This window comes from Hipposideros armiger, unplaced genomic scaffold (assembly GCF_001890085.2).
Source record: "Hipposideros armiger isolate ML-2016 unplaced genomic scaffold, ASM189008v1 scaffold_1037, whole genome shotgun sequence".
NCBI lineage: Eukaryota > Metazoa > Chordata > Mammalia > Chiroptera > Hipposideridae > Hipposideros > Hipposideros armiger.
The window spans coordinates 44,848-69,424 of NW_017732387.1; the positions used below are offsets into that span (position 1 = coordinate 44,848).

Below are 24,577 nucleotides of genomic sequence, written 5' to 3' on the forward strand. Positions count from 1 at the left end.
GGAAGGAGAACAGATAAGTTGCTGTCCTTTTGTTCTTCAGTCTAGTTGTGGAGGACACCGCTTCACTGGCCCATGTTGGTATTATGATCACTGCATTCTTCCTGGGTGAGGCAGTTGGTCGCCGGCCCCCACAATATATATATTTAAAACTCAGGGGCCAGCCAAGTGGCTCAGTTGGTTAAGAGCTTGCTCAAGAATGCGAGCTCTGAGCAACAGAGTCGCCGGTTTGATTCCTGGCCCCAGATGAGTTGCCACTGAGCTGAGGATGGCTCAGCTAAAAAAAGAAAAACAAAACTCAGAAACTCAACAATAAGGAAACAACCACATTAAAATATGGGCAAAGAACTTAAACAGACACTTCATCAAAGAGGTTATGGCAAATAAGTACATAAAAAGATGTTTAACCTAATTAGCTATCAGACAAATGCAAATTAACATCACAATGAGATATCACTACACATCTATTAGACCAGCTGAAGTAAAAAAAAATAATAATGATAATACCAAATTCTGGTGAGGATGCTGAGAAACTGATTAGAGGGGTCACATGAATGCAGCCTGAACTCCTTTACAAAGTTTCCACCAGTCTTTCAGTTAATGTTTCATCCACTGACCATCACTGCTTGATTTGTGACTTCACTAGAGGTTATAAAATCATGATTTTCTACATTTACTTCTACATTTTTCTACAGTTATCAATTGTATATCTTGTAAAAAGAACTTGCTCTCATCAATCTAGGGCTATTTGGTTGTCCCAAAATAGTTTGTACTGGAAAAGCAGAATGAAATACTGAGTTTTTTTCTTTTAATTGCTAATTGTCAGAGTAAGGAGTTGATGTCTTATTGACTTCAAATGGTATCCAGTGTTTTCTTTGGGACTGGGGGGCAGGTCTTTGTTTCTTTTTCAGTATCCTTAATAAACTCAGGATTTAAAAAATATATTCAATATGTTTCAACACTTACAGTTACTATTATTTTTTGATGCTGTATGTACTTTTGAGATAATTCCATTATTCTCTGATGGTTTTCTTGCTTACTGACACAACAATATAAGACAATCTCATCTTATTTCCTATCTCAAACCTGGAATTAACTATTCCTCTCCAGGAGTCCTGATACTTTTTATGTAGAATAGTATTTACAGACCTTCTGTACATTATTATGTATTGTTTATTATAGACGAATTTAAAGAAAAAAAATGTACTCTCAATGTTGATTTAAAGTAGTTTTATTATAATGTTATTTGAATATAATAGTAGAGCTATGTATAAATAAATGCCTTAGGCTTATGGTGCTTATCAATTTTAAAACTTAAACGATAAATAACAAACTAATTAATTAACAGCATTAATTTAATGTTATACATTATATTGTTTTACTGAAACTAAATTACAGTTCAAAACATGAATATGACTCCACAATGGCATATCGAGTGTAGCTTGTTTTCCTGTATGCTAACTTCTCCCACCACTTTATTCTAACTACCAAGAAATTGTATTACGTGTTTGTACAGCACACCTGGTATAGAACCATATAATTTACAAACAAAGTCTGACTCCTTAATTTCAAGTCAACCCAAAACAATTAAAGTGGTACTACCTGGTGTCAATGTGCTTGTAAACACAAACACAAACATGAGTGTTGATAATGCATGACAATGTTCAGTTATAAGGTGGTCTGCTAGATGACCCAGAATGTGCTTATATTAATTTATTTTAGATTATTTATTTGGGGGATGGTCAAGTTACCATTAAAGCAAGGAGGCAGAGAGTTTTCATAGAAGAGGTTGAGGTTAAACAGAATATAGCTGACGACAAACTGTGACTGCAGAGGCATATGAGGAAGAAGAGACAGCAATATGTAGCTTCTAAATGTACCACAGCAAAACACTATTAGTTAGCCAAAATTACCAGGAGAAGTAGAGGGAGTGAAGTGAGCAAGCTACAAAACAAAACAAGCTATATATTACGAAGAGTTCATGGCACCTAATTAATATTATTGGTCTTAGGGCTAATATGAAACTGCAAAAACACTGAAGCACAGATATAAACACAACACTTACTATTTAAAACGATAGTACAAACAGCCTTCCTTAATATAGCATTTGATGTACTCTTTTATATAAATATTGACCAAATATCTAAAAGACATATGTTTGACGGTCTTCCACATTGTTGTCCAGCTGAGATTCCCACAAGCCTCCTTTTGTCCTTGTCTGGGTATCAACCTTGACTTCTAATGGGAATTGACAGCAATGTTTAAGCAGAAGAGTAAGATAATCAGTTTTGTTTGTTTTGTTATGCAAGTGATCTCTGTGATAGTGTAGACTCTACACCAGCGGTTCTCAACCTTCCTAATGCCACAACCCCTTAATACAGTTCCTCATGTTGTGGTGACCCCCAACTATAAAATTATTTTCATTGCTACTCTATAACTGTCATTTTGCTACTGTTATGAATCGTAATGTAAATATCTTTTTGTTTTCTGATGGTCTTAGGCGACCCCTGTGAAAGGGTCGTTTGACCGGCAAAGGGGTCGCGACCCACAGGTTGAGAACCACTGCTCTACACTGTAAAAGATAATCAAGTGGAGTAAGGAGAGACTTGTAGCAGAGAAATGAGTCAGGGGGCTGTTGCACAGTCCAGTTTGTTGAGGGCTTAAGCTGAAGTGAAAATGGAGTGGGGAGCCTTGATTTGAGATATTTTTCTGATTTGATGATTTCTGATTTCAATATTTGATGCGCAAGTGGACACAGAAGAACTAGTTAGGAAAGTGTTACATTAATCCATGTAAGAAGGAATGTGAACCTGAACAAGGTAAGGATATTAGGAATGGGGGAAAAAGGATTAATTCCACAGTTATTAAGGGCATAGAAATCTGAAGACATTTTGATGGACCAGATGTTTGAAGAAAAGAGGGAGGAGCAAGGATGATCTTCAGGTTTTAAAAATTATCTACTACAATGTACAATTCACAAAGGTGATTCATGTAAAAACTACATCTTTCTCAGCTTTCTTCCTTCAGTGTCCTATTGGAATTGTCACTGGTAGAAGACCTCTCAAGCAGTATTTGCCAGAGTATCCAATATAGACACGTGTCACATATAGGAATACACTCATAAAAATGCCTTTCTTTACCTAGGAGGGAAAGAAAGTGTAAATAAAGAACACCTACACGGGTTGGTAAAGTACAGCCCACAGGCCAAATTTGGATGGCTGCCTGTATATATATATATGTTTTTTACATTTTTAAATACAGTAATACCTTCGTTTATGAGCATAATTTTTTCCAGAAACAATCTACTCGTATTGCGAGACATCGCTCGTTTACCATGTTAAAATGTACTTGTCTTGTGGAACACTCGCAAACCAAGGTTTTACTGTAGTTGAAAAATACTCCAAGAAGAATTTTCATAACACCCTAAAATGATATAAAATTCAAATGTCAGTGTCCATAAATAAAGTTCTACTGGAACACAGCCATGCTCATTTGTGTACATACGTTCTATAACTGCTTTTGTGCTACAATTGCAGACTTGAATAGTTGTGACAGAGATCCTATAGCCCTCAAAGCCTGAAATATTTACTGCCTGGCCCTGTACAGAGAAAGCTCGAGGACCCCGGGTCTACTATGGGCCAGGTACTGTGCTAGGGCTTTCACATTGTGTCTCTTATTTTTCTCAAAATCTTTAGTGGTATACTAAGTTAAGAGACCTGGAGAAATTGTCTAGCTAATTGAGAACAATAACGTTTTATTTGTAAAATATTCAAATTATTTAGGCAAAGGTAGTGAGTTGCCTTCTTTATTTTTAAAGAATCCAGTCCTTTCTCTGCTAGAACACTGGTATTCATTCCAAATGCTCATAGTGCCAAGGCTAAATTTTCAGAATACAGTATAAGCCCCTTTGCAAAAGCAACCTTTTATTCACATTTCATCACTTTCCCCCCTCCCATCACCACTGAATTTCTCCCTGTTCTCCCATTTTGTGCAGACACAAGTTGAGAATGACACATTCAAGAGATATTTAGTGTTCACTTCATTTAGGTTCGTTGTCCACCTTTCCCTTCTCTGTTTTCCTTCACTCTTTACTTTCTTCTTCACTTGTCTACCATTACGGAATATGAAAGAAATGAAGGAAGGGAGGGAAACTTCAAAACACACACAGGTTTTACAGGGGGAAGGCATACCTCTTATCGCTCTGGTCAGCTTTGACTGGTCAAATCCTCGAGGGCAGGACCGATTTTTTTTTAACGTCGTGTATCATCTATTAGAGGTTCAGTGAGTGGCCATTCAGTCATTGGATTCCCCCCTCCCCCTCTTCCTCTCCCTTGGGAAACCTGGAAAAAGAAAATCTTCCCACGAAAACTCCTCAGGAGCGCACCAACATCAAGGTTTGCGCACTTGGACTCACCCGGCGCCGCAACCCCCACTGCAAGTCCTCGGGGTCTCTAAGCACGAACCCAGCGCGGGCTTCTCGACCTCCTGCGGGCGCGCCTGCGCGCGCTCCCCCTCCGGCCCCCTACCCTGCAGCATTGGTAGTGTGACGTAATGCAGCCTCAGCATGTCAGCAGCGATATAAAGGAGGACGAGGCGGCGCGCCTCCCAGACGCAGAGTAGCTTGTGATTGGCTCGGGCTGCGGAACCTCGGAAACCAGAATGTGAGGACCTTACGGATCCACAGCTGCCGCCCCCCGCAGAAATCCTGCGCGCGGTCAGAATCCCACTGGCGGCGGCGGCGGCGGCGGCGGCGGTAGGTAAGGCGACTCCTGAGGACAAAGTAGATGGACTTGGGTCCGCTGCGCTCAGTGTCGCTCAAGCGAGGGGAGGAGAGGCTCACACCCAGCGTGTGGTGTAGGGCGACGGGAACAATGGAAGTGGCGTCTAGTCTCTAAGCTTTCCCTCCCGCTCGGGCGCACAGTTTTTGTCCTCAGCCGCAGGCGGTGGCTGGAGGACTTGAGGGAAGTGTGTCCTCCTCAGCCGACCTCTTCTTCCCGTAGGCCGGAGCCCCTGAGGGCGAGAGCCGTCGTTGAGGCCGTCGGTGGTTTAGGGTGACGGGAAAATGGCGGAAAACAAAACGGCGAAGTGAAGAATGCGACGTCCCCCTGGCATTCTTTTCCGGCGCCCCCCCCATTATTCCTTTCACTTGCGCCCCCCCAGCCCCTCCCCCACCCGCCGCGAATGGTAACCTTGAAATGGCGAGGGATGACGGCGTTTGCGAGGAGGTGGCACCGAATCGGGCATTTTAGGGGATAGAGAGCCGTCAGAGCCTGCGGGGTGGGGGGGCGTGTGCGGCAAGTGTCGCCTCCGCGAACACACCACCATTTTGGTTCCCAGCCTTATCCCGTGTAGCGGGGCAGAGGGAGCGGGAGGAGGGTTGGGCAGCACGGCGAGGGGAGCAGCGGTGCCGACCGCTGCACCAAGTGAGACAAGGGAGGAGGGGAAAGGGTATTCTTGTCTCTTCGCTCTCCGCTTTTCCACAGCGAAGGTTCTCTTGTTCTGTTCAAGATCCAGTCCGAAGGGTAAGATATGAGAGGGCACGCGTGTGTGTGTGCGTTCTGCTCGAAATGATTGAAACTTGGCATGATCTTGGGAATGGGAGACTTATGCGGGAAGAGGGTTGCGTCCAAAGCTGCAATACTGCTACTTGCCAGGGCTCCTTTGTCTCCTGTCTCTGCAAATAGTACTTTCACATTCTCTTGCGCTGCCGCCTCAGATTTCTCTTCCATCCCTTACCCTGTTTACATCACCAAGAAGCTGGGTCCTGAATGAGCTATGTTTAAAAGAGAAGGCTGAGAGTAAAATTGGTGTGTGTGTGTGTGTGTGTGTGTGTGCGTGTGTGTGTGCGTGTGTGCGCGCGCGCGCGCCCGTTCGCGCGCGCGGGTGCAAAAGAGAGATTTCTGCTCCCCGTGCATTGCTGGAAAGATGTTTACTTGAAGCGTACTTGGTGGTTACCTCCATTCAATAAGGATATGAGAAGGACTCTTGAGAAGACTGAGAAGCTGAGCTGTCTACGGGCCACTGAATACTTACACTGTTGCTCTCATACCTCATTTATTATTGGTTTTATTGAAACTTTATGGGAAAAAAGGTACTACAATTTATTTTGTATTCACACTGTGATACTTCCCACAATAGTTTCACTATGTGTTCAAATTTTTACACTTCATTGAGCGCTGGTGTAGATTTTTCTCTATGGCTTTGGCAAGGATAAAGCTTGCCCTTGGTTGGTTCTTTTTCACTTTCCTAAATACGGTGTTGCTAGTGATTTTTAAAATGTACCTTAGAGAAGCTTTTGGTTTAATCAAGCAGTCGAACTCTAAGCAGTAACGTTGCTTATATTGTAATAGGTAGTTGTTTCTATTGGTTGCTTTTTAGATTAACAAATTTAAGTGTATGAGCCCTTCCCAACCTCATCCTGCACAATAAAAATATAAAGAAAAATTCCCAAGTTGTGTAAGAGATTTGGTTTAAGATGTTTTAAAATATCTCATTTTGAATGTGTTTTTACAATAGGTAAAGAACATTTTTCCAAAGAAAAAAAGAGTTCAGAAGGAAAAATAAAAATGAAATTGCTGGAAATTTTATTTTATAATATGTAAGAAAATCTACAATTTCTCCAAGACACTATATAAGGTGATTAAGAAATTACAATGTTTTATCTAATAATTAACCAAAATTAAATATTTAAAATATTTTTTAGACATTTATAATTCTATTAATTATGTGATAAAGAAAGCAATTAGTCTAATTAAGGTTGAAATAGCAAACGGTTTCTAATGTTAAAAATAAGTCCTTATGGCATTTTAATTTATCTCTGAACACACAGGTAGTCTATTGTGAACTCTTGACTTCGTTTTGAAGGTAGAAAACAATGTGGTATTTAAAAAAAGATAACAGAATGTAACTAAGGATTTCTAAAATCTTGTAATTTTGCTCATACATAAAACATAAGATAATTTTGTCTGAATCATTTGATATACAGAAATATCTCCTACTGCTGTAGGATTTTTATATATATGACTCAAATGTTGATAGAGAGTATTCTGTGAGACTCTCCTGCCTTCTGTACACCTATAGAACTTAAAGGCAAGAGAAAAAAACCTTAGCAATCTCCTCTGTACTTAAGGATAGATGAAGTTGTTTTACATGGCAGCTTTCTACAACTTTCATTAATTATCTTTTGTGCAACATAGCCCTATTTATTAAATACCTCTATCTAAAAAATGAGATAAATGTTTTATAAAATTGGCAGATTTTTTTGGTTGATTTACTTAGAATCTTATGTTTGAAGGGGAAATACACATATGTAATTGTAAGAAATATGTTGAGTAACAGCATCTGACTTTAGGTTCATATTATCTGGTGATCTTAGATATAGGATAAGTCATTTGAAATGAAACATGTTGACCTCTTGCTTTCAAAACTAGCATGAGGCTAGCATGACTTTATTAATCATTAATTTTAAAAATCCGTTTTACAATTACAAGTAAATGATATTCTGAAAGAAGCAATTTGCTAAATGTTGGTATGTGATTGATTTTATCTCTACCATATTTAGGAAGCAGTCATGTTTCATGAGCCCTCAAAACTGAGACAAGAGAATGTAGTAGAGTGAGCTCGGAAGTCCTTACTGACTCAAAGAACTCCAGGGAAACTGGGATAGAACATTTTACATTATAAGTAGAATCCCGAGAGCCTGAGGTGAAACACAGGTTTATCTGCAGAGCTCCGCTGCAGGGTTGATCTGGGTCTGGAAGAAATGGATGACAGCCACTGGATGAAATTCACTAATACTAGACACCTGAGTCTTCTAGTAATGTATAACTATCCCAACTATTGTCATTTGTCATCTTGTCCTTTTTCTTTTGCTTTTATTACCTATATTTTAACTGAAACCTCAACACTACTGTTTTGTTCTTTTGCTTGCTTCTATCACTTCCCCCTATGGCTCATCACCATTACTGTGTCTTACTCTCCATTATCTTTGGTTTACTTCTGCTTGGCCTTTCTTTTATTTATGGTTGTCACATAAAACATTTAATCAAGGTTTTCGTTTGTTTTGTTTTCCTTTGTAATGAGATTCCCATACCTGGTCCAGAGGCATATTTTCAATTGCATTGTTTTTCTCAAAACAACTGACTGGCCTAAATGTACTTAAACTGTTTTAAAAACCATTTCTTTTACAGAGATTTGTGAATGAACTTTGCTAAGTATGGATTCAGGTGGAGGAAGTCTTGGATTGCACACATCAGACTCTAGAATGGCCCATACCATGATTATGCAGGATTTTGGTAAAGCATTTTCTTTGTTGTATTTTTTCTTTCTTTTTTAAAAGTCAGAACAAACTAAATATAAAAACTACATTGAGGAAGGGGAGAGTTACAGTGAAAATTTTTGTTAGGAAAATACATTTGTAGGGCTTATTTCCTTAAAGTAAAGCTGTATGTCCATAGTCTACTTAAAATCATTCTTAAAATTTTGTGGGAAGGTTGAGGTAAGGAAACTTCGAATATAGTGATAATATGTCATTAGAAATGTAAAACTCAATTCGCATAAATAACTATCAGTTCTCACATGTAGGAACTATTAAATTTGCTTTCCAAAATACATTTTAAGTTGAATTATTAATAAAGCTGGAACAGGAAGTACTTCAGTGATTTTTAAAAAATTAGATGCTTATATAGTGATATAGGAAAATCATGTACTAGGTGATTAATTATACTCTGATGTTATATTCTCAGAAAGTTGTTACTAATAGCATTACTTTTTTTTTTTAAGAAAAGATTTCCTACTTTTGTGGCTGTTTTTCTGGAGCCTCTTAACAGTAGTCATTTTGATGATGATGCTAAGACTCTATAGACAATCCACAAAGAAACTGAATTTGGGCAGGGTGTCTGAATTATAGAAGAGATAGAGAGGTATCTGAAGTATAAGAGGCAGGGATAGGGTGTTAAGAATTGAAGAAAAGATTGGACTGAGAGTTATAAGAATAAAAAAGACATGATAAATTGGGATGAAAAGTAAACAGAAAATATTAGGTATTATGGAATTGTCAAAGATAAAATTAAGGATGAGAATTCTTTGCTTAATTAAGAAAATGCTACTACCGTTTTCAGATAATATGCTTGAATATGTAATTTTGTCCCCTGTTATAATTCTGGTCTTAGCAGTCTATTCACTATCTGTGTAAACTTGGGCAGATTACTTAGTTCACTTTTATGAGGGGGTTGGACTAGATAACATTTAAGTCCCTCTCTAATTATTTGATTCCTTGACATTTCTGCCTGATGAATAAAGGTAATAAAGGTGTGGTGTGTAGTTGAAGATTGAATGTAGTGGCGAACATGATGACTAGTTAATTGATGAAATAGTAAGGAATCATGGATTTATTCTGCTAAGAGTCGGAATTGAGTTGTGTTGATTATGGATGACTTGAAGTGATTTTGGTGGAAAACAATTACAGGAATAAAATCTAGAAGGACAAAGGGCTGAAGAGTAAGATTTCACAAATGATTTTAAAATACTGGAACACTAGAACTTCAATATGTTAAATAAGTTTTTGTTGAAATGTCAACTTTAATTTTTTTACCTTTTAAAAATATGATATTTTTAAGATGAAAGAAATATAATATTTTCTCCACTTAATACAAAATGTTACCTACTCTAAAATTTGGTAAGTGCCAGACCACCTCTTCATTCCGGAAGTTGCCTGTTAGCAAGTAAAACGTGATACCTTTCAAAGATTGAAAAAAAAATGTCTGATTGGTGCTGGTGAATATTTATTAGATATTCCTCTTACCTTCCTTTTCATTGTTCCTCCTCAATGTTTTGAAGTTTAATTAGTTCCCTTATTACATCTAATACCTTATTTCCTTTTAGCTGCTAGGGAAGTGGAACATGCATATTGAAATATTTTTATGTACATTATTTTTTTCTTATTTATTTTTATTGAGGTATAATTAATATACCATATAATTCACCCATGTTGAAGAATACAATTCAGAGGTTTTTAATACAGTCACAACATTGTGCGACCATCACCACTACCTAATTTCAGAACATTTTGTCAGCGTAAAAATAAACCTCATCACACTCGGTAGCAGTCACTCCCTACCTCCCCCCACCCTTAGACCTAGGCAACCACTAATCTTTCTGCCTATGTATTTATCTATTCAGAACATTACACATAAGTGGAATCATACCACACGTGGCCTTTTCTATCTGGCTTCTTTTACATAGCATAATGTTTTCAAGTTTTATCTACGTTGTAGCATGTATCAGTACTTCATTCCTTTTTACTGCCAAATAATATTCCACTGCATCGGTAAACTACATTTTGTTTATTCATTCATTAGTTGACAGACATTTGAATTTTTGAAATATTTTTAACGCATTAGAATGCTTTTTTGTTTGACCTACAGCTTTGTGTCTTAGACTGGAGTGTAAGTGCCCTTGGAGGCAAGTGGCAACGTGCCAGGTTGTACCTGAAACCACAGGATAAACAGCACATCTGCTTGGAATACCTTTCATTAGAATTGGGGAGAATACACATGCACGCATACAGATACAGTTATACTCACATAAACGTGTTATGTGATAGAAAGCAAAATTTTCATTCACTATCTCCTGCCTTTTTGTGAGTAATAAAATGTAAAAGTTTGAGAACTATCCAGATTTTTAATTTAAAGCCCTTTCTAAAATGAATTTAATAGAGTAAATCAATTTATTTATAACAGAAAAAATTTAAAGCCACAGTTTTTTGTTATACTGCTGTTCATGATTCAGCTGCCTAGTAGTATTTTGTAGTTATTGGTTTTTGAAAGGGGGCAATCTTTTAAAAGTATTTTTAAATTTAATTTTTATGCTCTTTTAAATTTAGACAAATAACTAGATAGCAACTATTATAAATTGTTTTTACATTTTTGGTTAAACTGTTTTGCTGAATATCCATTTAGATCAGAAATGGCTAATATGGGTAATGTCCACTCCATTGTGTTTAGGGATGATGTTGACATAAAGCTTAAGTTAGTAGGTTTCCTTGGTAAAGTAATTTGTCCTTGGTAAATAAATTCTGAAATCTTAGAAGGCAGAAACTCTTTATATTTTTTTGATGTGCAGTTCCAAGCTGAATTGCATGTATAGGTGTTTTCATCTTTTGTATGATATTTTACTAACCATTGTCGCTTCCAATAAACTTTAATTAAAAAAATAATATAAAAAAAGGACACATGGATTTAAAAAGGGAGTAATGGTTACCAGAGGGAAAGGAGGTAGGGGGTGGTGGGTGAGGGTAAAAGGGATCAAATATATGGTGATGGAAGGAGAACTGACTCTGGGTGATGCACACGCAATGTGATACATAGATGATGTATTACAGAACTGTACACCTGAAACCTTTGTAGCTTTACTAACAATTGTCACCCCAATAAATTTTAATTAAAAAAATTAAAAACAAACAAAAGAAATTAGATACATTCTATTGAAATTTCTGCTAAAATAAAAACTTAGATATTTGCAATTCCATAAATCATTGATATTTGTGGAATAGAGTTTAGCATACATAGATGAAGATTGCTAAGTAAATATACTGTGTAGCACAGGATCTCTAAATTATATAAGATGCTTGGTTGGGATGGGATGGCTACTATATTAAGAAGCTGAAACATGAATTTAATTCAGAAATTCATTAGACCAGTTTCTTTTGAAGGATATTTGAAATTTTCAAATTTACAATATTATGTAATAACCATGCTCATGTCTCAGTATAATGGTTGTCCTTAGATTGTGTGCCATTGAATTTAATAGTTGTTTAAGATTTTATTGTTGCAAAAAGTCTGTGTTGCTTTGGGACTTACATAGCTAAACAGTCTTAGATAGTGACCCAAGACAGACCCTAAAAATACCAAATTTTATACTACCCCTGTGGTGAAATTCCAGGTATTCACATTTAAATGAAATAACTTCAGTAAAATGGGAAATGCTTGAAATGATGACTTGTTTTTTACTGTTACCTGGTTATCTAATTGATTTCATACCTTTTAAATGATTTTTCTTACTGTTTGTAATTTGCTACCTAGTGAGAGAAAATTTTAATGCCATTTAATGCTGCTTTAAATACTTTAAAATTTAAATGAGTGACTGTGTTATAGGTCTTTTTACTCTTACACTATTCCTTTAGTGGTGACTAACATGGTTAACCTTACAAATCTCTTAAAAAACAGTCCCTAGAATAAATAAATTCTATTCTCCTTTTTTAAGAAAGTAGAAAAAAACCCAGTCTGGAGTCAAACAATGAGTTCAGGTCCAAGCTTTAGCCATGGACTAGCTTATTTAAACTCCCTAAACCATAGTTACTTCATATTTAAAATGGGGATAATAACAACTCACCTTATTATACATATACAGTTGTTCTGAGGCTTAAATAAGATAATATATGTAAAAATATTAGTGGGTTGCTGGGTGCATAGTTGGTGCTCAATAAATGTACCTTAGTGTAAAGCTAAATAAGTGACTTTGTTTAGAAATTCAATAGAATCTAACATATGAACTGATAAGAGGAAAGAGCAAAATTTCACAGTAGACATTTTGAATCTTGATCTGAGTAATCTGCCAGTACACTGTGGGGAACTCATGAATTCTTGGACTAAGATCTTTGACATTATTTAATTCAGGGTAAACAAGCATATTTGAGTTGATTCTAGTTTAGATCTGATTTATTTTGACCTATAATGTTCTATACTAGAGTAGAGGCTAGGTGAACTGAAAAGCACTCATTCCATCATTTTAGAATCTTTCCATTCTTCCGTAGTGTTTACTCTCAGGAACCAAACTAACCTCCAGTAATGCTCTAAAATGAATGGAATTTCCCGTATTTTAACTCTTTTATGTTCATGTGTCCTTTTTATTTCAATTTTAATATTTGAAATACTAGACTTGTGAAAAGATTTTATAACATTAATTTTATTGTTTATATACATATAACTCCAATAATGTGAATTTTATAGGCTTAACATTTAATTTTTCCTTGCTAAAACCATATTTCCAGTTTGGTTGAATACTGAATTTGAAACTCCCCTCCCCTCTCTGAAATGGCCAGTGGAGTAATAAGTGAATAGAAAGTACTAATTTTTTATATACTCACTTTATCTACCAGATTTTCGAGTTTGAGGCCATGTTCTTTTGGGGTAATATGGTGGTTTAGGTAAGAGTTTGAGAAGAGTGAGAAGGATACAGAAGGGTTGAAAGGAAGATAATCCTGAAAGGCAGCTTTCCCTTCTCACTTTACTTTTTGATGGGTTAGGGTATTCACGGTGTTCACTGGTCTCCATCGTAACTTGTTAACTAACTTCCATAATGAATTGGTTAATAATAGTGAACACTCTATAGCAAATGGCACTCTTTCAGGTATTACTTTATAGAAAGTGATCATTAGTGGAAGAGGCTTTGTACATCATTATATGGAAAAGGCTTTGTACTGGATTATTTAATGTAGATAATTTTGTTATAACCTGGTCCACAAACTCTTTTAATTTGTTCACTGTACTACCTCAGGGAGGCAGAATTTAATCGAGTTCCTCATGAAGGGATTTTATACTCACAATATTTACAAGGGAAGTAGGAGTTGGTATTCACCATGGTGCTCAAGAAAAACATTTAAAGCTTTGTTCTGCAGATTTACTAATTTAGAATTTAATACAATTTAGAGTCCATATGTATGATTTTTTAAATCAAACCAGATCTTTGTCTAAAATGAGTTTGTTTTTTCCCCCAAAATCAGGTGTTAAAAGATGCCTTCTACTTTTGAATGTAGTAATTCTTGTGAGTTAAAAAATCCAGGGACTTTTATGCTTATTTTATAATGTTTTAAGATTGTCATCTTATTAACTCACTTAATTTAACATACTAACACTCTCATGTTCATATGTGCTTTTTATTTGAATTTTAATTTTTGAATTACTAGACTCACAAGAAGTAGAAAAAAATAGTACATAGGGTCCTGTGTACTCTTTACTCATCTTCCTCTAATGGTGACATCTTATATAACTGCAGTACAATATCAAAACCAAGAAATTAACATTGTTGCATTACTGTTAACTAGATTACAGACCTCATTCTGTTTTTATCATCTTTTTACATATATTTGTATGTGTGAATGTGTATACTTCTGTGCAATTGTATCCCATGTATAGATTTGTGTAAACACCACAATGAAGATACGGAACTATTCCATTATCATATATATGCTATTCCAATATATTCACACACATACACACACACACACACACACATACCTTTAGCAACTGCTAATCTGTTCTCCATCTCTATAGTTTTATTATTTTGAGAATGTTATATAAATGATTCCATTTATACATTATACAGTATCATAACCTTTGGTAATTGGCTTTTTCCATTCAGCATAATATCCTGGAGATTCATTCAGGTTGTTGAATGTATTGATAAGTTGTCCCTTTTTTATTGCTGAGTAGTATTCCATGGTTAAGGATGTGCCAGAGTTGGTTTAACCAACCATTCACCTGCTGAAGGATATTTGGGTTGCTTTCAGTTTTTTGCTACTATGAGTAATAGCTACTATGAACTATTATACATATTCATGTACAATTTTTTTATAAACATATGTTTGAATAACTCTTTGGGAAATGTCCTAGAGTGCAGTTTTTGAGCTGTATGGTAAGTGCATGTTTAGTTTTGTAAGAAACTGCTAAATTGTTTTCCAGAGTGGATGCTACCATTTTACATTCCCACTATCAGTGTGTGAGAGAGCGACTTTCTCCTCATTCTCACCAACCTGTGGTGTTATCATTATTTTTTATTTTAGCTGTTCTAATTAGTGTGTAGTGATATCTCACTATGACTTTTATGGTTTTCTTGAAAATAAAGTACATTATTTTTAAGGTCTAAATTTAGGATTTGCAAACATTGTTTTCACCCACCTGCACCCCAGTTCCTGGTTGGTGATTGTTTTTATTGCAGTCAAATTGTCAGTGGTTTTTTAAAAATGATAGTTTGGCCAGGACTGTTTCATACTTAAAAGTATTTTGTGTCATCTGATATGTTAAATACAGTATTTTTAATTAATAAAATAACTTTACTTTTTTGGATAATTGTTTGTATTATAGTGGCTGGAATGGCTGGTACTGCGCATATCGATGGAGACCATATTGTTGTTTCAGTTCCTGAGGCTGTATTAGTTTCTGATGTTGTCACAGATGATGGCATAACTCTTGATCATGGCCTTGCAGCTGAAGTTGTCCATGGGCCTGATATCATCACTGAGACTGATGTAGTTACGGAAGGTGTAATTGTTCCTGAAGCTGTACTTGAAGCTGATGTCGCCATTGAAGAAGATTTAGAAGAAGATGATGGTGATCACATCTTGGCTTCTGAGCTAATTACAGAAACGGTTAGAGTACCTGAGCAGGTTTTTGTGGCTGACCTTGTTACTGGTCCTGACGGACACTTAGAACATGTGGTCCAAGATTGTGTTTCAGGAGTTGACTCTCCCACAATGGTATCAGAGGAGGTTCTTGTAACGAATTCAGATACAGAAACTGTGATTCAGGCAGCTGGTGGTGTTCCTGGTTCTACAGTAACTATTAAAACTGAAGATGATGATGATGATGATGATGACGATGATGATGATGTCAAGAGCACTTCTGAAGACTACTTAATGATATCTTGTAAGTGAAACATAATTACTTGGGAGATTTGATTAATATATAACCTGGAAAGGTTTTCTGGGATAGGGGATCTGTATAATAAAAGTCATGATAATCTTGAAAAAAATTTTTTTTTCAAAGCCGTGTTGTTGAGATACTTTTTTGAATTTGTTCATTTTTAAAATTTACTCAATGAAAATTCATACCCAAAAGGAAGTAAAATAATACAATTTATTAATATCTTAGAACAAATACATACTTGAAGGTTCAACACGAAGATTAACTGATAAAAAAAATTTAATGGTAAATATATATAGTATTTCAAAATGGCAAGTTTAGTTTATGTAACCACTGCTTTCTTTTTAATATGTCAGGTATTGCAGTTGTCAGTTCACTTTTTCTCAGGAATTTAAGCGTAATATGTTAAGATATGTGTAATTAGGTTTTTAATTAAATACTTGAAAAGTAAATCATAAACCTAGATTGTATTCTACAGTTCTCCCTGTGTTTATTTGGCTAAATATGTGTTTGTATAGTTTATGCAAAAACACTTTAACATGTTTATTTCAGAATGCTAATGTCCTTAAGACATTCTAGTTGAAGGAGGAAGATAGAAATATCTTGTTCTCATTTTAAGTGGTGGGTTTGCCTGAACAGCAACAATAATAAATATCTAATGATGAGTTATTGATGGAGCTGGAGGAAGAAGTATATCTATTCTTTACAAAATTTGAAGGGATCATGCTGGAAGTAGTAAAGATTAGATGAAGACTTCACTTTTCCATGGAGGATGTTTATCCTTTTATTTATTTATTTATGTATTTATTTATGTATTTATGTATTTATTTATGTAAGTAGCATTGGTGTACAATCTTATATTGGTTATATTAGTTTCAGTTTGTGCAATATAGTGATTTGACATTTTTATACTCAGTGTGATCACCCCATTAATTCTAGTAATCATCTGTCACCGTGTAAACTTACCACAATATTATTGACTTTCGTTTTCAACCCATGCCCCCACACCCTCCCTTCTGGTAACCATCCCGCTATTCTCTGTTTCTATGAGTCTGTTTTCATTTTGTTTGTTTCCTTTTTGTTTTTAGATTACACATCTAAGTGAAACCATATGGCATTTGTCTTTCTTTGCCTGACTTATTTCACTTAGCATAATAACCTCTAGATCCATCCGTATTGTCACAAATGGGAAGATTTTATTTGTTTTTATTGATGCATAATATTCCATTTTATTTATTTATTTATTTATTTATTTATTTATCACATCTTTACCCATTTATCTATTGATGGACACCTAGGTTGCTTCCATATTTTGGCTATTGTAAATAATGTTGAAATGAACATAGGTGAGCATATACCGAGGGTGCGAAAAAATGTATACACATTTTAAGAAAGGAAAACTGTATTAAAATTGTAATACTCAACATATGCTGATAAGAAAAGATGAATACAAGTCACACTTGACTTCTGCAATTACAAGAGGTGCTCAAAGTGTCCAGACACTACTGATTACGGCAAACTACTGCTTGAGCAACGTTGACCAAAGTGTCCAGTTGTATACATTTTTTGGTACCTGCGGTATCTTTTCGAATTAGTATTCTTGTTTTCTTTCGGTAAATACCCAGAAGTAGAATTGCTGGGTCTTATGGTGTATCTATTTTTGTTCTTTTATTTTTAAAATAAAAAATGGTTAATTGGGAAGTACATCGCCAGGTAGAGTGTATGTATGTATATATAAAGTGATTGTATGTTATATGTGTGTATCAGTGAATTTAAAATGAAAACCAGATTAATTTAATTTGTAAATATGATTCTGAAGTCTAGTGTATTAACTTTTTCCTTTATAAGAACTTTCAAAGGTGAATATTTACATTGTTTTTAAGGGAATGATTTAAGCCACTAAAAGACTGTAAATGTTACTACCTTTATTTAAATTGACAGGGATTACTAAAATAATTGCATATTTACATTTTAACCTGACATTGTAAAAAAAAACCAAAAACCTGTGGTTATGGTTATATAAAATTGTGTGGCAAAAAAAAGAAAATTTGATTATATAAAATTGTGCACCAAAGTGAATTCATTGTGCTCTGAAAAGGGTACTTGCTGGGCTGGCCGATGGCGCGTTGGTTAAGAGCTGGCTTGGGACAACAGAGGGCCCCGGTTTGGATCCCACATATGAGGGCCAGTGACACTGCTCTCTACAGCTAAGATGCTGAACAACAGCTCAACCTGGAGCTGGGTTGCAGTGAGTTGCCTGCACGGCGTAGGCTGCAGCCCCTGCTGCAGTGGGCTGCCATGAGCTACTGTGTGTAGCCAGCAGCCAGCGTGAGCGTTCCTCAAGCCGCCATGAGCAGCCGCCCAGAAGCCGGAGACTGATCTGCCTCGCCCGGGAAAAGCGCAATGATGATGCCAACTTGGGCCACAGAAGCAATGTCCTCCACAACTAGACTGAAGAACAAAAAGACAGCAACTTGTCTGTTCCCCTTCTCCCAATTCCCCAGTGCTGTTTCCATCCCCCAGTTTTCCAATAAAAATCTTTAAGAAAAAAAAGCGTACTTGTTAAATTAAACTCTTTGTTATTAAAGTGGTCTAAAGTTTAGACATCATGTATTATGAATAGTCATACCTTAATATATCTTCTATGATTTGATTCTGCAAAAGGCTTTTACAAATGTTTCTAAAAAATTTTAATTTAGAATATTTATCTTGATGTTACCATATATATCAAATGCAAGTAATTTCTGTCCTACTCTAATAGACGTAGACTGAAAATTATAAAGAACACTGTATTGCTTGAATAATGTTGGAACTGCAGTGGGATCATCCTAAGTGAATTTCGACTGGGGATTAATTAAATCTTTAATCATTAGTAAAGAAACAGCAAAATTAAAAAAAAACACCTCTTTAAAACTAGCAATTTTTATTTTGGAAAATGGGATATACAGAAATTAAGTATTTTTTATATTACCCATTTTCCCACCATCCAGGTCCTTGACCATTTTAATAGTGGTTATGGTTATAATACTCAAATTGGTACTAGATACTATTTCTTACCATTTTCATACATTCTATTTTGATTTGTTTTTTTTTTTCATCTCAATCTTTATTTCATATTCTGTACCTCTTGGTTTCTGTTGACCGTTGAATCTTTCAGGAGTTAGAGAATAAATGGCTCTGAAAGGCCTCAGTGTTAGTTTAAAAAGCCCTCTCCTGTTTTTTTTCCTCCAAAATGGAGATTTTGAAACTATCTAAGAGATAAAGTTGAGGACTTACAACAGACCTTTGCCTTCTTATGACTGTTTATAACAAATATTATGTCTTAATTTTAGATCACTTTATTACCAGAGTTTAATTTGTTCCTTAATCTCTGAATAATGCTATAAAGAAATCTTGTCAGTAGCTGAATTTTAGAGATGGAGAGTTTGTCTTCTCTCAATATCTGAGGTGTAACCGAGTTTTTTCCTCTTTCAGATGAAACGTCACAAATTCTTTATCTTAGCAGATGGTTAGGCTCTCTCACTTGTGCTAGCTAAGTAGCTTGGAAATTACCCGTAATATAGGATAACGCTATCTATTTAGCGCCAATAGAATTCTGTGGTGTATATAATATTACCAGCGCATTACTGGGTTAAAATGGCATATGGGTTCAGAAACAACACTTTGGCACTTGAATATTGCAAGGCTTACAATGAACAAAAAGGTTAAGTTTGAGTTTGGGGTATTTTGAATATTATCTGCGTTAAGAAAATTATTTGAGGATCTATGCCTAAAGTTAGTTGCTTGCCTTTTAAGTCTCTGTTAACTTTGTACTTTCTGTAACAAAGAATATAGTGGGGTCTAGGAAAAGTCATGACGTGTTTTTTCTATGTTTTTCGTTGCAAAAATGTGTCATGACATTTCCGACAACCCAATAGAATAAATCTTGAAGTTGATGGTTTCTCTATTGAACTTGCACACTAGCATCTTTAATAACATTGTCGTCTTCTATGAGCTTAAAATACAGAACAAGTCTAGTTACTCAATACATTTCAAAATTGCTCATTCTGAGGAATCTAAGTAGAAAATAATGGGTACATTAAATTATGGACCTTAAAAATGTATAAATGGAATCAGAGTAGCAACAGTAATTTCAATACTTAAAATGAAAATTAAGACACAAACTATTAAGAAATGACAAAAAAAAATGTGTATTTTATTTCATGAGCTTTAATTTTGTGAATTAGAGTTTTAATTCAGTTTATCCCAACAGGAACTGGAATCACTTTAAACCACTCAGGTACAAATAAAGCTCTGACATGAGTGTGTTTTTATTCACTAATTTACTATAAATTATTAAAATTAAGAAATTCATATTTTGAACACTTTGAGGCTTGTGTATAATTTATGTCTTGATTTTCAAGAATGAGAAAATACTTTTTTTAAAGACTTAACTTGCTTTTAAAAATTTTTTTCTATGACCTTGTTTTATACAACATATTTTAGAAGAGAATCTATTAAACGAATAGTAACAGATACTTCATCATCTTTTTTTTCTTTCATTTTAATCTGTTCCATTGCTTGAAAAATATTTGCCAAAAATGCAGTAATAGAATTAGGGATTGTGAAGGAATGAAAATCTTTAGTTTATTTCTTTCATAGATAATAAACTATTTGAACTCTTAAATAGTATGAAATCATTTATATTTAATCATAAAGCTAAAGTAGCTTTGCATTGTAAAATGAATTTCTGAAATTTGTTGTTTTTCACCATTTTGAAAGACCAAAGGAATATTTTTGAAAACGTATATCAAATTTGAAACTGAGGTAGTGAAAATCTAGACTTTGACCCATTTAGATCTTCCTGAAATTTATTTTTTAAGAGTACTGAGTTAATAACTTTTAAATGTTATTTTCATTAGTTCTGGAATTTTTAGATGTAGTCAGAGGCCAGGATTTTGTTTCATATATCATACTGTGATATACATATACATATCATACTATGATGTACAGATTTTCAATTTAGATGACATTTCAGTTTTTGGGTGGACAGGCATTGAAATGAAAAATGGTAAGCATATAATATTTGGGGAATATATTGTTAAATATTTATGGTCAAAAAAGAAAGTTTATTAATATAGAATCATTGCATAGTTTGTGCATAGTATTCATGTGAAACTAAAAATTTTTGGGGTTTTTTAAAGATTTTATTGGGGAATTGAGGGAGAGGAACAGTGTTGGGGAATTGGGAAAGGGGACCAGCCAAGTTGTTCTTCAGTCTTCATTGTGGAGGGCGCCAGTCGCCATCTGGCTTCCCGTCCACAGAGCCATCCTAGTGGCAGCTCAGCTCAAGGTGCCAAGTTCAGTCTTAGTTGTGAGCGTAGCCCACCATGGAACAGGCAATCTTGTTACACCAGCTGAGCCATCCTGCCACCTGTTGGCAGCTCAGCGGCAGCTCAGCTCTGGCACCAGTCACTGGCCCACTTGGGAATCGAACCAGCGGCCCTGTTGCTCAGAGCTTGTGCTTTTAAGCCAGCTCTTAACCAACTGAGCCACTCGGCTGGCCCCTAAAAGTTATTCTTAAAGACAGTATAGCAGAGCATCAATTTTTTAAAGTATACATAAAATGTAACTAATATTCTCAAATATTGTTGCTTTATCTTTGTATATGGTTTTGAAGTAAAGCATACGTGAGTAAATCAAGAAGTATACAAAATTTCTGTTTGAAGTTGTCTTCCATTGACTCAACAGAAATTAAAAGTATGTACTAAGATTTTATTTTTATAATTATTTCTGAAAAGCCCGTTTTATAAAACCAGGTGTTTTCTGTTTTCTCTTTTTTCAATCCTAGATTTCTTATGTTAATTGGTTTGAGAAATACTGCTATTTAAGTTGGGATTTGTTTCTGTGAACTTATTTTATGAGTACTATGTATTTTATGTTTTAATTTTTCTGTTATTAATTTTGGTGTTAAGATTTAACTTAACATGTTGAACGTGATGGAAGATTATTTAATCTTTTCCCAAACCATTTTAATTAAAGTGGTATGGTTATTAAATATTTCATATATGTAAACTGAAATCTGTGAATAGGTTTTTTATGTAATTATGATTGTGTAGTATATCTGATCTTATACACTTTTTTCATGAAACTCACCACTCTTAATGGTGGCATAATAGGTCATTAAGTGAATATAGTGGGAGAGTAATTAACACATTATTTCATGTTGCACTTATGCTTAACACCCACTAAATTTCAATGGTACTTTTTGACTGAAATAGTTTCCTTTTTATATTTTACAGTGGATGATGTTGGGGAGAAATTAGAGCATATGGGGAACACACCGTTAAAAATCGGCAGTGATGGTTCACAAGAAGATGTTAAAGAAGATGGATTTGGTTCAGAAGTAATAAAAGTGTATATATTTAAAGCTGAGGCTGAAGATGATGTTGAAATAGGTACAAAGACTAATGTTAGTTTATTGCTATAATAGGAATGAGAACTTACTTATTTACGTTCCTGGCAACTGTTCTAAAATTGTCTTCAAAGTGCAGATTTTTATAGGTTTCTTTGAGGATGGAATATTAAAAAGTTGTATATGAATATAAAGCAAGAATGCAGAATATGTCATTCTTAGATTTCTTTCAAACATGAGTAGAATATTACAGTTGAAATATTAAAACAAATAAGTGTAGAGGATTTGGTTCAGAGTAGGAAATAATGAGTATTTAGGACAAGCTAGAAGCAGGATGCTTAGATTTTAATCTTAGTTCTGCCATTTAGCTGAGTGGCCTTCGGGGAGTTACTTAACCTTCTTCCTCAGTCTCTCATCCATAAAATGGCCACAATGATAGTAACTACCTCATAGGGCTATTGTGAGGATTAAATGGGTAAAAACTGTAACAGACTTATTATAGTGCTTGGCATATAAATGTGATCTGTTATTTCTGTGATGACTGAAAAGTTAATGTGTAATTTATAAGAAAATTCTCTTGACACTTAGATATTTATATTGGGGAAATATTTTTCTAAAGGAAAATATTTCTTATATATCTTCTTTATTAATTTAGGAAATTGTTCCATGATACTTTTCTGTTTTGATATGTGTTTTAATTTTTAAGGCGGAACAGAAATCGTCACAGAGAGTGAGTACACCAATGGACATCCTGTAGCTGGAGTGCTTGACCAGAGCCGAATGCAGCGGGAGAAGATGGTTTACATGGCAGTTAAAGATTCTTCTCAAGAAGATGATATCAGTAAGGGAAAAGGGCACTGTAGTGACTTATGAGTAACTGTCATGTAGTTTTTTAAAATAAAGCAATCTCAGAGATACAAGCACTATATAGGAACCAAGTTCACTAAAATCATCCTGACCCTTTGCTGTAATTAATTTAAAAGGGAAGGGCCCTTTTGACGATTCATGCATAAACGTAGTATTCAAATTGGCAAACGTGAAATGCTTTGTCTCAGATACTAGTGATACAGACATGAGCAACATGTGGCTGCTGACTTCAGTAGAGCCCACAAAGATACAGAGAAGCTACTTTGTGTGTGTTAATGTGTATGTTGCATGTATATTATCATTTAATTCTCACAACTTATTTCTGAGGTAGGTGGTATTATCTCTGTTTTATGCAAGGAAAAAATGCTCAGGGAATTTAGTAATTGCCTGAGATCATTCCAATATTAAGTGAGGAAGGTAGGATTTGAACTCTTATCTGTCTAACTCTACTGCCAGAGTTCATTGCACACAGCAGTGAGCACTGTTGTCTCTCTCTGGATTTAGCAGGGGAAGGGCTAACTGGTTGTTCTCCTTCTGTCCCTGAGGGATTAGCTGAGTAAGTATTCTTACAAGTCAAGCTGCCAAGATCTATACTTATTATGCCTTTGATGGTCTCCAAGTAGTTGCTGCTTAAGGCTTCTTGAGGCTGAGTTCCACAGAGTGGAAAGAAATCCTCAAATTTCCTTTCCTACCATTTCCTTATGAAGACATTTTATTTTCTGCCTACTTTCTCTTCACCTCTATGTAGGAATGCAGCCCTACCCTAAGGCTTCTTCTGTCTTCTTGCCATGCTGAGACAAAAAACTACTTTGTCTTGCCCTAGAAGGGGAAGGGCCTCCACTTAAGTGCATTACCTGGACAGTGCTCAGTTTTACCTGTACTGCATTCTGATCCCTACTCCTCAAATTTCCTTCCCTTAGAAGCCATGGGGAGCTGAATTCCAATCCCAAACATGAATAATATGCCACACCTGAAAATATCAAAACAAGTGAGTCTAGAGGATTTGGTTGAAGAGGTAAAGAGTTAAATGAAATAATTTCTATTTGATCTCTAAATTTTGATTGAATGATTGATTGATTAATAGTCATTGGTCAGTAAAGGGGTACAATAGAAGGTGAAAGATTGAAACTTAAGTTAGCTCATTCCAGAATTCCATGGGGATGTGAAAAACTTAGATCAGTGTCTCTTTCTGGTTAATGGAAAGAACAGAAACTTAGAAGAGGAGCACTTTTTTCCCGAAATTTTCCCCACATTTCTTCTATAGTGGTTAGAAGAGTCCAGTATGTGAATCGAAGGAAAAGCATAAATCCAAGCCAATTTTCTATTTAGCAGGTTAAATCTAAATGGATTATTTCACAAGAAATATGCTAAGTGACCCTTTAGATTTCAATTTTTTTACATCAATACTGTATTTTTAAAAATGAGTCTCTCCTGAAACTAAAAAAAATAAAAAATGAGTCACATTTAATGCTTTTTCCTCACTAGGGTCTCAGAAAATCCTACCTCTTCAAGGGTGTCCACATATTCTTGAGCACCAGCATTATATATATAATATATATCATATATATATGATTTCAATGATTTTTATTTAAAGTTTTTTCAGTTACTAGTATTTTTGACT

General features: G+C 35.1%; 2 protein-coding genes across 9 annotated transcripts in view; one reads left to right on the forward strand and one right to left on the reverse strand.

Annotated features, from left to right (window-relative positions):
• The window catches only part of LOC109376036 (uncharacterized), a 26,364-nt gene extending 21,042 nt beyond the window's left edge, over positions 1–5,322 (reverse strand). The window contains exons 1-2 of the mRNA XM_019631690.1: positions 5,187–5,322; positions 4,412–4,766 (exon numbers count right to left, since the gene is read on the reverse strand). Coding sequence (XP_019487235.1) covers positions 4,412–4,766; positions 5,187–5,322 — 491 coding nt within the window. The remainder of the gene's footprint in view (positions 1–4,411; positions 4,767–5,186) is intronic.
• Positions 4,616–24,577, forward strand: part of ZNF711 (ZFX family zinc finger ZNF711) — a 26,113-nt gene continuing 6,151 nt past the window's right edge. Inside the window, exons 1-8 of one of the 8 annotated variants that reach the window (XM_019631695.1) lie at positions 4,616–4,754; positions 4,998–5,519; positions 6,514–6,633; positions 7,559–7,818; positions 8,187–8,291; positions 15,138–15,698; positions 21,977–22,132; positions 22,796–22,930. In XM_019631695.1, the coding sequence (XP_019487240.1) occupies positions 8,213–8,291; positions 15,138–15,698; positions 21,977–22,132; positions 22,796–22,930 (931 nt within the window). In that variant the 5' untranslated portion in view covers positions 4,616–4,754; positions 4,998–5,519; positions 6,514–6,633; positions 7,559–7,818; positions 8,187–8,212. The other 7 variants (XM_019631697.1, XM_019631699.1, XM_019631698.1 and 4 more) reach the window with 7 other exon arrangements.